The 14,606-nt window shown below is 35.3% G+C and overlaps 2 protein-coding genes across 2 annotated transcripts in view; both read left to right on the top strand.

The window, feature by feature from the left end:
• Positions 1-13,311, top strand: part of PIGX (phosphatidylinositol glycan anchor biosynthesis class X) — a gene marked incomplete at its 5' end in the record, with an annotated part of 33,044 nt that extends 19,733 nt beyond the window's left edge. Inside the window, 3 exons of the mRNA XM_081234718.1 lie at positions 7,383-7,596; positions 9,500-9,600; positions 12,291-13,311. Coding sequence (XP_081090844.1) covers positions 7,383-7,596; positions 9,500-9,600; positions 12,291-12,434 — 459 coding nt within the window. The 3' untranslated portion in view covers positions 12,435-13,311. The remainder of the gene's footprint in view (positions 1-7,382; positions 7,597-9,499; positions 9,601-12,290) is intronic.
• PAK2 (p21 (RAC1) activated kinase 2) overlaps positions 7,580-14,606 on the top strand; it is an 85,004-nt gene continuing 77,977 nt past the window's right edge. Inside the window, exon 1 of the mRNA XM_081234790.1 lies at positions 7,580-7,596. The gene's annotated coding sequence lies outside the window, so the exon portion shown is untranslated. The remainder of the gene's footprint in view (positions 7,597-14,606) is intronic.

Raw genomic sequence — 14,606 nt, 5'->3', positions numbered from 1 at the left:
GTGAGTTGTGGGACAACTTCAAGTGGCCCCCACAGTAAGTGTAACTGGGCTGCTTCCAAGAAACGTCTGCACCCCTGCATTCATTGCAGCACTGTTTACAATAGCCAGGGTATGGAAACAACCTAGGCGTCCATCAGTGGATGAACAGACAAAGAAATGTGAGAGAGAGAGATAGATATGAAAATGAGAACTATATATAAATGTGTATATACATGTGTGTGTATGTGTGTATATATATGTGTATATACACATAAATATGTATACACACATGGACACACAGTGGAATAAAGCACAGCCATAAAAAAGAAAATCCTGCCATTTGCAACAAAACACATGAACTGTGAGGGCATTATGCTAGGTAAAATAAGTCAGAGAAAGACAAATATTGTATGATCTCACTTATATATGGAATCTAAGAAAAACTGAACTCAGAAACAGAGAGTAGATTGTTGGTTGCCAGGGGTGAGAATGTGGGAAAAATGGGTGAATGTAGTCAAAGAGTACAAACTTCCAGTTATAAGATGAGTAAGTTCTGAAAATCTAATGTACAGCATGGTAACTATAGTTAACAATACTGTATTGTATACTTGAAACTTGCTAAGAGAGTATACTTTAAAAGTACTCAATTCACATATACACACACATAAAGGTAATTATGTGAGGTGATGGATGTGTTAACTCATCTTATTATGGTAATCATTTTGTAATATATACATATATCAGATCTTCATGTACACCTTAAACCTACACAATGTTGTATGTCAATTATATCTCAATAAAGCTGGGGGGAGGTGTAATGGGAGTCCACAAAGAGAGAGGAAAGAGATGGAGATGGAAAAAATATTTGGAGAAATAATAGCTGAGGGACTTCCCTGGTGGTCCAGTGGTTAAGAATCCTCCTTCCAATGCAGGGGATGCGGGTTCAATCCCTGATTCGGGAACTAAGATCCCACATGCCACGGGACAACTAAGCCTGTGCACCATAACTGGTGAGCCCACGTGCCTCAACTAGAGAGCCCGTGTGCCACAAACTATAGAGCCCACGCGCCACAAACTATAGAGCCCACGCTCTCTAGAGCCTGCGTGCCACAACTAAAGAGCCCATGCAGTCTGGAACCCATGTGCCGCAACTAGAGAGGAGCCTGTGTGCTGCAATGAAGAGCCTGCGTGCCATAATGAAAGATTCTACATGCCACAGAGAAGATCTGGTGTGTCGCAACTAAGACCCAACACAGCCAGAAAGAAAGAAATAATGGCTGAGAAATTTTCAAATTTGATGAAAACTGTAAACCCACATATCTACGATGCTCAAGTACAAGAAATATGAAGGAAACTACACCAAGGTACATGATAATCAAATTGTTTAAAACAATGATAATGAGAAAATCTTAAAAGCATCAAGTTGAAAAAACCACATGTAAAATACAGAGGACCAAAGATAAGAATAACAGCAGATTTCTTGTCAAAAATAATGCATAGGGCTTCCCTGGTGGCGCAGTGGTTGAGAGTCCGCCTGCCGATGCAGGGGACACGGGTTCGTGCCCCGGTCTGGGAAGATCCCACGTGCCGCGGAGCGGCTGGGCCCGTGAGCCATGGCCGCTGAGCCTGCGTGTCCGGAGCCTGTGCTCCGCAGCGGGAGAGGCCACAACAGTGAGAGGCCCGCGTACCGCAAAAAAAAAAAAAAAAAATGCAAACAAGAAAATGGAGTAGCATCATCTTTAAAGTATTGAAAGAAAAAACCTGTGAATTTAGAATTCTGTAGCCAGTGAAAATACCTTTCAAGGTGAAGGTGAAATAAAGACTTTTTCAGACGTACAGGCTGAAAGAATTCATTACCATCAGACCTCCAATACAAGAAATGTTAGAAGAGGTCCTTCAGGCAGAAGGAAAACGATACCAAATGAAATCTATATGTACACCAAGGAAAGACTAGCACTTGAAATATAACTACGTGGGTAAATATGACTTTTTTCTCTTATTATTTAAATTTTTCCAAGATAATTGACAAAAAATAATAACAATGTAGTGTAGCCATTCTTAACCATGTCTAAGAATAAAATGTATGATAGCACTATCACAAAAGTTGGGAAGTGAAAAATGAAATACACTTTTGTAAGGTTGTTATACTAAGTGTAAGGTAGTTTAATATCACTTGAAGGTAGACTCTGCCACATTAAAGATGTTTACTATAAACCCTAAAGTAACCACAAAAATGACGAAATAAAGAGTTGTAGTTAATATGCCAGCAAAGCGGATTAAATGGAACTATAAAAAACATTCAGGGCTTCCCTGGTGGCGCAGTGGTTGAGAGTCCGCCTGCCGATGCAGGGGACACGGGTTCGTGCCCCGGTCTGGGAAGATCCCACGTGCCGCGGAGCGGCTGGGCCCGTGAGCCATGGCTGCTGAGCCTGCGCATCCGGAGCCTGTGCTCTGCAAGGGGAGAGGCCACAACAGTGAGAGGCCCGCCTACCGCAAAAAAAAAAAAAAAAACATTCAGTCACTCGGAAAGAAGGCAGAGAAAGAAGATAAAGGGAACAAAAAATAGACGTAAGATATAGAGAACAAGATGAATTAAACTTAACCATATCAATAAGCATATTAAGTGTAAATGTCTAAATATCTCCATTGAAAGTCAGAGATTTTCAGATTGGATAAGAAAGCAAGATCCAACTGTATGTTGCATACAAGAAATGAACTTTAAATTTTAAAACAAAAGATAGAACATGCTCACACTGATCAAAAGAAAGCTGAAGTGGCTATATTAATATTAGGCAAAGGGATTTCAGAGCCAAGACTATCACCAGTGCTAAGGAGGGACATTTTGATAAAGGGATCAACTAATCAGAAGGAAATAATAATCCTTAACATTTATGCCACTAATAACAGAGATTCAAAATGCACAAAGAAAAACTGGTAGAACTGTAAGGTGAAATAGATGAATCCACAGTTATAGTTGGAGATTTTGGTACCCTTCTCTCAATAGTTGACACAATAAGTAGACAGAAAGTTGATAAGGATATGGAAGATTTGAACAAAACTATCAACCAACTTGACCTAATTAGCATTCATGGAACACTCCACCTGACAACAATAGAATACATGTTCTTTTTTAGGTGTACATGGAATATTTACCAAGATAGATCACTCTAGGCCATAAAACAAGCCTCAATAAATTTAGAAGAATTCAAGATGTGCCAAGATCATTCTCTGACTACAAAGGAATTAAATTATAAATAAAGAACAGAAAGATCTCTAGAAAACCCTCAAACATTTGGGAACTAATTAGCATACTTCTAAGTAATCCATGGTCAAAGGAGAAATCAAAAGGGAAATAAAGAATTTTGAACTGAATGGAAATGAAAATACAAAATATCAGAACTAGTGGGGTACTGCTAAAGCTGTGTTTAGAGGGAAATTTGTAGCACTAAAATGCCTATTTTAGAAAAAGAGAGGTCTCAGTCAGTGTTTTCAGCTAAGCCTCCTTAATCTATGAAAAGAAGAGCACATGAAACCAAAGTAGAAGAATGTAAATAGTGAAGATCATAGCAGAAATTAATGAACTAGAAAACAGAAACACAATAGGGAAAGCCAGTGAAACCAAAAACTTGTTCTTTAAGAGGGATAAAAGTGATAGACCCGTAGCCAGACTGATTATAAAAAAAAAAGTACTGTTAGAATTAACATCCCTGTGTCAGAAAATATTGTACATTTCATTTTTATAAAGTTTTACATTTTTAGATTGTACAAGTTATTCAAAGATACCAATTACTGTGTCTTAATTGGGGAATGTTTTGGGTTGTTTTGAAAGAGCTCTAGCCTACGAGAGAAAGGTCTGTTGAATGTTACAGATATGGTACAAAAGTTTTATAGCTTAATTCATTTAACTTTGCTCTGGTGGTTTATGACACGTGTAGTTGAGTGTTGTCATGAAAAAGTATAGGTCCATGTCTGTTAACCCGTGCATGTTGCTCTAGGATTAATTTTTGATACATAATTTCAATTTCTTGATAACATTCTATTGCTGTTGTTTTATCATGGTGAAAGTGGAGCAATTAATTCTGACTTTTGTGGATCAGCATAGAGTCACTGGACTTTTTGGGATTGCACTGATGGTTTGGCACGTGTTTGGGAGATTTACCAGCATCCAGCTATTGTCTAGATCACTTTTGATTGTCAGGTTATGATTTTCAAAAATATTTCTCTATTATTTTGAATCTAAAGTGATACACATACTTGTAACTCTCTTGAGATTTTGATCACCTGTCAGTTGGTATACCTACTTGTCCATTTCCCCCTCTTCCCTATTGTAGCTAGGTGTCAAGAAATTCATAGCCTAAACTCCTGAGTCAGCTCCAGGACCTCAGACTGTTGTTTGTAGACTAGTTTCTGCTGGTTCTTATTTGATCTTGGTTTAAAATGGATTTGGGTCTCTGTTGAGGTTCATTAAAAAGAAATTATCCCCATTTAAAATTTTGAGACATAATTCACATGACATAAAATTCACCCTTTGGAAATGTGTAATTTAGTAGTTTTTAGTATATTCATAAAGTTGTGCAATCACCACCACTATCTAATTCCAGATATTTTCATTACTTGCAAAAGAAAACCCCTATAAGGCTGATTTTTGAGATTCAGATACCCAGAATAAAATTTTTTGAACCATCACCAAATAATCCTTTGACCAACAAGGCCCTACCTGAAGTCCAGAATGCCGTGTAACAATTTGCCTCATTTTCATTATTTCCCAGCTTAAATTCATATTAAAAATATTCTCAATTTTTGGCAAGTGACCGTATTTTTATTTCTATGGAAAAATAAGCAATAAACAAACAAAAATAAACAAAACAGCTCAATAATTAGAGAAGCTGACGATCATAGTACCATCATAAATTCTAAATAGCACAATCAGGAGTATACTTTATGTTAGTTCTACTTATTACACTTAATTTTCAACTAGATAAACATGGGCTATTTTATATTATTTAATCTAATTGAATAGGAGAGTCAGTTTGACCTGGCTTTGAATCTTGTCTCCTTTACTTACTAGCTACAGTATATTGTTTATCCACCCTGATACTTTGTTTGCTCACTTATATAATGGGGCTAAGAGTTCCTACCTGATCGGGTTCTTGTGAAAATTAAAGGAGATAACATATATAAACCACTTAGTGAAATACCTAAGTACTCAAAGAAAGTTATCTTTATTATCTTGTCATCTGTGTTGACAAGATAGAAAATTTGGGCTTATGTGTTATTTTGATTTGTAACTAGTTGTACCCAAAGAGAGTTCATTAATAAATTTCTAGCAGGAGGTCTCTAGTAAAATTCCTTAGGGGTTTGCTCTTGTGATCCTCCTGGTCAACATTTTTATCCTTAGATAAAAATACAGAAGACACAGTTATCAAGTTCATAAACGTTACATAAATGCTGGTTGACAGATTGGGATTTCAATTAAATCTCAACAGCCTAGAAAAAATGGACTGTAGCCAGAAAGATAAATTTAATAGAGATATAAATCCCTGCATTTAATTAGTAAAACATCAATTACTCGAAAAAATAGGATGGGAGTTATTTAAAGTTTTGCGCAAAAAGTTCAAATGAAAACTATAGGGATGAATGGGCAGAGCCCAGGGTCAGTGAAACCATTCTGTATGATACTGTAATGATGGACACGTGTCATTGTACATTCGTGAAAAATCCAGAGAACCTACAATGGAAAGAGTGAACCCTAACTTAAACTATGAACTTTAGTTAATAATAACGTTCATCAGTTGTAACAAATGTACCAAACTGTTGTTAATAATAGAAAAAACTCTGAGTGTGTGTGGGAACTGTGGGGAGTATGTGGGAATGCTGTTATTTTCTGCTCAGTTTTTCTGTAAACCTAAAACTGCTCTAAAAAATGAAATCTATTAATTTTAAAAAATAATATATAGAGAGATAGTATATAGATATGTGTCACACTGAAATGAGGCTGCTAAAAAGTAATGCAATTTTTACATCTAGAAACTGAAAAAAAAAAAGCTAATGCAATTTTTGCTAAAGAAGGTAGTGTTGCTACTATTTTCTCTGAGTATTTTGAAAGGCAACTGATATAATGAATGGTTTAGAAACCATGTCATGAGAAACCAAGAAAACTGCATGTTTCTTTGGGGAGGAGAAAACTTAGTGGAGGCAGTGTGGTTGCCTTCTGATGTATAAGGGACCCTTAGTAAAACAGAGGACATATTTATTGCAGATATTATAAGCATCGACAATTGGTGAATTATTATGGGTCAGAGCATCAAGTTTCTACTAATAAAAAAGGAATAATTTTAACAGTACATAAAGTGAGATGACTCAAAGTAATGAACTCCCTTCCAGTCACTGAAAGCATTAAAATAGTGGCTGGATACTTGATAAATACTCTCATTGGAACAGTGGTTTAACTTGATTACCTCTAGGTTCCTTTACCAATACGTTCTGTTACTCCTGTGATGAACAGAGAAGAAACAACATGTGAAAATATAGCACTTGGTATCACTGTCAAATAGAAGAATTAGAATGCTCACTGTGGTGGGTAGAAGTTAATGCTGTTTTTTTCTCTTTCCATAAAGAATCTAGAGAAAACTTGCATGTGTGTATGCATACACACACACACACGAACACAGATTATGTATATAATATTGATATACATGTGTATGTGTATGCATATGTATATATGTGTGGTTTCATACATAAATATGTATGTATGTGTATATGGATACGTTTGTAAGTTAGGGCTAATTTCTGCCACATGTGCAGTTTTACTTTTGGTGTAAAATACTTATTTTAAAATGTTTTTTACTGTATTATTTTTTAAAAGAATCACTTACCGTTTTTTCCATTAACTTTTTATGCCCAGTATGGAAAGAATGCTGACCTTTGCTTAGACTTCCTGACTGCAGTCCTCTATCTTACTCACTACCATCTTACTTCTGTGAAGAACAGGAAATTAGCAGAATGACACCAATCCTTTTAACCCAATACTGGGTTAACTGTTTTTGTCATAGTTTTCATACTTATTGAATAATGCTATATTTATTCATGAAATTTCTTTTCTTGGTACCTGTGTAGTTACCTAAACAAAGGTTGATAAGGAAATTACATAGAAATTTTTATTATGGGGAAATTTCACACCCCAGAGTATAATTTCCTCAGTTTACTTTTAGTAAATGTCTATTAAACACACATCACATCTTGTGTTTTCTACTTAACATTGAGGATGGAAGGGGAGTGGAAATTGTTTATAAGGGGGGTGTTTTGACATTTTTGCTCATCTATATAACAATCTTCTGGTTTTATTTTTTTTTAATCTTCCTCATTCATTTCTTCTGGACTAATATTTGTTTTCTTTTTGACAGGCAGTGATGGTTTCAGAAAATTTTAATATAGAGGCTCCCAACTATTTGTCCAAGGAGTCTGAAGTTCTCATTTATGCCAGACAGGATTCACAGTGCATTGATTGTTTCCAAACTTTTTTGCCTGTGCATTATCGCTATCATCGGCCACATAGTAAAGATGGAGAAACCTTTATTGTGCTCAATAACGCAGATTTATTGATGTATTGTGACCAAGGTAAGGATTGCAAGTCTTTTGGGAGAGTTGAAAATAAAATTAAAGGTATAATGGTAAGTCTGAAGTCAAGGACGGTGATAACAAAATCATGTTTCTTTTTTCTTTCTTTTAAACTTTTTGATTGTAAAATAAAGCACAGATATAGAAAAACTTCACAAATATATAGTTTAGTGACTTATTAGAAGGCAGATACCCAGGTAACTACCACCCAGGTCAAGAAACAGAACTTTGCCAGCTGCCCGAGCAGCAGCTCCACGTGTCCTGTCCCAATCTCCTTTCCTGTAAGAGTAACACACTCTCCTGACTTTTAATCACTTCCTTATGTTTCTTTATACTTTTATCACTCAAGTGGGCGTTCTTAGACACTGTAGCTTAGTCTTGCCATTTAAAAAAAATGTTATTTCCATTAAGTCTCTTAATTTACAGATTGCCCCTCTATCTCCTTCAAAAAAAAATTTATCTTTTGAAGAACCGGGGTCATTTGAGACCCTATCATTGTTGGGGTTTGGGTGACTATACTCATTAGTTCATCTGACTTCTTTATTACTTGGAAATTAGCAGCTGGCTCGAGAGGTGTGATCAGATTCAGGTTTGATTCTTTTGGCCAGACTATAGGTGGTGATGTGCTCTTTTATGAGTGGGCATATGATGTCTGGTTGTTTCTTTTTTCAGCCACTGATCCTTATTACTCCTTTGCTGCTTTCTGTTTCTTCATACTGATACTGCAGGATTTGTAGCTGTTAGTGCTTTGTGTCCACTCACGTGTATTTTGGTGTTTAAGGGGGATACTTTATCACCTAGTTTTATTGTAAAAGTTGTCTATGAGTTATTGGTTTTGTGTGTGATTGTTCTTTCTGCTTTTATGTGTGGATTTTTTTTTTTTTTGGCTGCGTTGGGTCTTTGTTCCTGCATGTGGGCTTTCTCTAGTTGTGGCGAGCGGGGGCTACTCTTCGTTGCAGTGCACGGGCTTCTCACTGTGGTGGCTTCTCTTTGTTGCAGAGCACAGGCTCTAGGCACGAGGGCTTCAGTAGTTGTGGCTCATGGGCTCTAGAGCTCAGGCTCAGTAGTTGTGGCGCATGGACTTAGTTGCTCCACGGCATGTGGGATCTTCCTGGGCCAGGGCTCAAATCCGTGTCCTCTGCCTTGGCAGGTGGATTTTTGATCACTGCACCACCAGGGAAGTCCCTATGTGTAGATTTGAGTAAATTAAAAAACCATGCTCTCGTCATTTTCAGTCTTCCTACAATCAAGACTTTAAGAAGCCCCTTTCAGATTTTGGTTCTTTGTGTCTCCAAACAGAAGTCAGTAGCACTGTTGCTGAAGATTGGCAGATAGAAAGTTTTTAATCATACATTTGCTGTCATCATATATTTCATGATGAGAAAACTTTAAAAGTATTCAACTGTGTTAGCTTTGTTTATCCAACCTAGTTTTCTGTTTCTTCTCATGGTACCTTTTACCTACCCTAAATAAACTTTGGAAAAGTGCCCCCTCCCAAGAGAGCACCTGGGGTTCTGGAATTGTTCGTTTTTTTGGTCTGAGAGTTCTTTACATGAGTGTGTTTTCTCTACGGAAATTTATCAAGTTGTAGGTTTAGGATCTGTTCATTTTTCTGAGATACGTTATGCTTCAAAAAAAGTTTAAGTTAAAAAAAAAGGGCCCCTGGTGTAGTGTGATTTGTTAAGAAGTCCTGCTCAACTTCTATACAGTCTTTGTAATGTTATAATTTCTTAGCCATCCACTTAGAACAGGCTATTAAAATAGAACAGCACATGATAGTTGGGTCCAAATCATGTACATTGTGTATTAAAATATTTGAATACTCATATCCCAACATGAAAGACCGGCCTAGCCTCTAGTCCAGATCAGCTTTCTGATATGGTGTTCTACCACTTTTTCTCAGAGTTTCCAACTTTGAAATGCTGGGCTCAGTCGGAAGTGACAGCTCCTTGTGCTTTGAACAGTGAGGATAACTGCCAATGGAACAATATGAAATATAAATCAGTAAGTTAATATTTTATGTTGTTTTGGGTCATGTGGCCTCATATAAAACTCTTTCTATGATGTTTCTGCCACGTTTAAGGGATTAGCATTTTATATTCTATCATAGAAAGCTGTTTTTTGTTCGTTTTTAATGTTGTTTCTTTGTTACTAATAACAACAATCATAGAATCATTATATTTGGGGGGTGGGGATTTAGAGTTAGTTCCAATGCCTCATTGATCCAGAGCTTAAGTATAGCTGATGTGCTTTTTAAAAGTGTGGAATGGTAAAGAAAAGCAGTGGTGTGTCCATCTGATTTTAATCAATAAAACTTCACTTTATTTAGAACTTTTTATTAATTTTTGAGCAACAAAATGAATTAGTTGACTTTATTATATTAGACAGAACAAGTGAAAAAGGAAAGTAAAACTCTAAAGTTGTATCATTTCAACTGTGGTTAAGTTTCTAGACAGTTATATTGTTATTATAAATCTAAATCTAGGCTGTTTCAGGCCATTTTTAGCATTTTAACCTCCCAACTTGTTTTCAGTTATTAAATTAGGTAAGTATTAGTACTTCATTAACACTGGCTTTGTCTAGGGAGTCTATAGTTTTCTACTTACCCTCTTGAGCTAACAGTCTACTTTCCTCTCTTCAGAGTGGTAAGTCTTTGTACAACATATCTCTTTTCTTTCCCTCTTTTTTTATGTTGTTTTGTTACTCTTTTAAGAGCTGCCTTTTAACTGATGCTTGTAGTATCTGAATTTCTCTTTGTTCCTAATTCTCTTTAAGGCCTGTTTTCTTTGGTTGAATGCCACAATCTGTGTCATTATTTTTACAATTTATTTTTACAAGGAGTCAAATGAGTTTGCAACAAAAGTAAAAAAAATTAAAAAATTTAAACTAGCGGACAACGTAACTGTCAATCAGATAAACATAAAGCAGATTTGTTCATATGTGTGGATATTTAGATTTGAAGTGTTTTCCTTGTAGTTGCTTAGAAGTATGTCTACCAGCTAACTCAGAAAACCACTACTGACAGTGAAGCCCTACTGCAAAGCCTACTATTTTGTATTGGAGAACCTTCTTTGAACAGACAGTTGGAAAGATGTATGATTGTGCTAATATCTTATGCAACATAAATTTGCTTTTGAGATTTCTATTGCCGTAGAGTACCTGACTTTTTTTCAAACTCTAAAATACATCTGGAGAATTACATTTGATTTTCTTATGTGAATGAAGAGTGTGATTAGTATTTATACTATTTATGATGTATTGGTTTAAAAAAATTGGTGGTGTGCATTGCTACACAATAAATAATCACTCTATTAAAACATTTTGAATTCAGTTCTCTTTAAGACCATGTAACTTGAAATAGGAGGTCGTAATTAAGTACTTTGATTTTTTTCTTTGTTACATTTCTTGTTTATATATACCAGAAAAATAGGTGACCATTACTAAGATGGTGATCAGTATTAAGGCTTGTTTTAAAATGCCATTATTTGAAAGATAATTTTACATGGCACTTTGTTACAGATTGTGTTGGTAACTTTTTTTTTGGCGTGTGAAAGTGTAGTCCATGCATTTATAAAGAGAAACCAAAAATAAAAGAATTCCCAAGTTACCTAAATTTTAATGTTTTTAAAAACCTATTTTTAAACCATAAAATTTCCCAAAGTTTCTAATTGAACCCCTTTATCTCCAAAACCAAATAGAAAATAGAAACTAAGTTGAACATAGGAGAACTTTTGTATTGCTAGTCAGTATTGCAACTACTTGGATGTTTTAAAAACAGTAAAGGACACATTCAATTGTGTAATTTGTGAATAACAAACTTTAAAAAAAAATTTTGGGCTGCATTGGGTCTTCGTTGCTGCACGTGGGCTTTCTCTAGTTGCGGCGAGCGGGAACTACTCTTCGTTGAGGTGCACAGGCTTCTCATTGCGGTGTCTTCTCTTGTTGCGGAGCAAGGCTCTAGACGTGCGGGCTTCAGTAGTTGCAGCATGCGGGTTCGGTAGTTGCAGCACGTAGGCCCTAGACACGTGGACTTCAGTAGTTGCGGCGCATGGGTTCAGTAGTTGTGGTGTGCGGGCTCTAGAGTGCAGGCTCGGTAGTTGTGGCACACGGGCTTAGTTGCTCCGTGGCACATGGGATCTTCCCGGACCAGGGATAGAACCCGTGTCCCCTGCATTGGCAGGCGGGTTCTTAATCACTGAGCCACCAGGGAAGTCCTAACAAACTTTTAAAAGCTATTTGAGGAGAGAAACAGCAAAACAGAAATGAATGGATCCCTTAGTTTTATTGTTGTTTTAATGTTTTTCCTTTAGGGCTTCAACTTCTAGATTATTCTGTATTCTAATATGAAACATAGTAAGAGGAAGTAAATGTTTATATAGATTACAGAGGTGACATTAGGATATAGCCAGTGTTTTTTAACAATATACTCAACTCTACGTAAAAAGCAGAAAAAGTCAAAGCTAATGAGAATTTAAGAATTATTGTGGGAATTGAGTCTGATTCTGTTAAATTAACTGAAATGTTGAATTTAAAAGAATCATTCAAATAATCATGTTATATGTAGTATAGCAATGGTTGAAAGATATTTAAAAGAAAAAAGAAAAAGTTAAAATTAAAAATCAAAGAAGTAGTGGTTTCACCTTAGGACATTGATCTTAAATGTCTTTAACTTCTCTATCCATCTCTCTCCCTAGGTATATAAGAATGTGAATCTACAGGTTCCAGTGGGACTGACCATACATACCTCTTTAGTATGTTCTGTGACTCTGTTTATTACCATCTTGTGTTCTACTTTAATCCTTGTGGCTGTTTTCAAATATGGCCATTTTTCCCTATGAGTTTTATGTAGTTAAATGCTTTCCATAAACCTAAATAAGACCTATTCATTTGTGACTAGAAGTGTTCTAGAATTATGTCATTACTTTTGTCTTTCGTCTTCATTTATGGCTAATATTATGTTTACTAGAGGAAATTCTGGATGATTCTCAGCTAATTTCAAAATTCAGTGCTCTGTTGTGTCGACCTCTCATAATCCTCAAGCATCAAGTGCCAATAGAGGAAACTTAATTCTGTTAAATTAATATTTATCTTGTGAGAAGTGACTTTATCTTCACTTGTGTTATAAATGAGTACTTTATGTATTAGAGACAAATTATCGCTAAAAATTGAGAAAATTGTTATGAATAAGATTAATTTGGATGAATCAGAGTTTATTTGAATATTAATTTTATGAGAATATTAATTTATCTAGTGTTTCAAAGAAAATCATTAAAGTAGGACAGCTAAGAAATTATTAATATCAAAATTGATTTTTCCTTAAAGCATTTCCATTCTCCTTTTCTATTTTATAATACTGCTTTTGAATATATGAATTGGCAAAGGGCTTGATGAAATTAAGATTAAAGAGTATATTTTATTAAGTTGTACAGTTACAAAACTTTTTTGAATCTTCAGGTGATTTTTTAAAAAACAAAAGGTCTTGATTTACTGCTTTTCTTTGTAAAAATTAGAAAATAAAGTAAATGCCATAAGCTAATTTAAAAATAGAAGGGCAAGCATGTTCCAAAACAGAAGCCAAAAAACTGGGATATGTTGGCATTGTTTGTTTTCTATGGCATAATGGGATATGATGTACTTTATATATGCTATCACTGGTTAATTTTCTAAAACATTCTGGTGTTTTTCTGGAATAAATCTTTTATAATTTGCCACGTATAGCTTGACCTACTAATAACAGTTCTTTTTAAAGATGTGTTTGAGAACTTATGTATTGAGAAAGGCAACCCAATGCCATAAAGCAGAAATATTAGAGATCTTTAAAATGATGAAAATTTCAACCCAGTCTTGCTTTATAGCTGTTTAGTATTTTCTTATAAGACAGAATTCCATGTTTTCCAGGCATTTTTTTTCACAGTGGGATTAATATAGTGGCTTGAAATAGAATTATATGTCAGTAAAAATTCAGTAACATCAACAACATTTTGGAATATGGTTAGTCAGGTGGGGGAACACGGTACTATATTTAACCTCTTAAGTGTGTGTGTGTGTGTATTTTCTTTTGCACATCGAAGCCAAGTTCCTCAGTATTTAAATGTTTTCAAGTTAATATTTGAGATTGTGGCTTGGAACATGATTCAGCCATTTTCTCATTTATACAGGTATTCAGAAATGTAATAAAAATGTGAATGTGAGTGAAGATACTTTGATATGACTTTTCTTGCCTGATAAATGCTTGCAGATGACATCACTTTTAACAGAGCATTTCTGGTTTTGAACTCTGTATTATCTTCTTTGGACACTTAAGAAATGAATAAGCACTTTATTTTTTAAATCAGTTTTGTAATTCTGTGTATGGTCTTTTTTGTTTATAGCCAAGAAAATGGGTATTGTTCTCCTGGTCATTGTGTTCCAGTATTTGTTTCACTTCTATGGTTTATTTTTCTTAAAGTATCATGTAATGTTCTTTGGATGAAAATAACAGAGACTCAACTAAGGGTGGTGGTGGGGTAGAGATTGGTGTGTGTGTGTGTGTGTGTGTGTGTGTGTGTGTGTATCTCAGCCACTCTACTAGGAACTTAGATTATTTAGCTAGATCTCATGGAGGATAGTACATACGTGACTTGGGAACTGAGAAAATATTGATATATTTCTGCTCTAATGATTTCAGAATATAATGAGTTTAAGGATTACTCTAGTCACATAGTCTATTCATCTCATGCTACTCACCTATATTTTGATGATTGATACTAATTGATATGATATGGAGATAAAGAACTTAGGGTGAGGTGACTAACACCTAACTGTATTATCCATCAAACTTACAAAATACACTACTGGTAGGTAGTTGAATATAGGGTTTGGTAGGCTGTGAGAGAATGAAATAATATAGAGAGTTGTCCTAGTCAGTGATAGGATGGTAGGTTTAACTGCCTATCTGATTTCTTGCACCTCAGACCTTACTTCCGGGATTACCTTCCTCCTGAAGTATATCTTTTTAAGATGTTCCTTTA

Source organism: Mesoplodon bidens, assembly GCF_964165515.1.
Source record: "Mesoplodon bidens genome assembly, chromosome: 5".
Taxonomy (NCBI): Eukaryota; Metazoa; Chordata; class Mammalia; order Artiodactyla; family Ziphiidae; genus Mesoplodon; species Mesoplodon bidens.
This window is presented reverse-complemented; position numbering and strand designations above follow the sequence as displayed.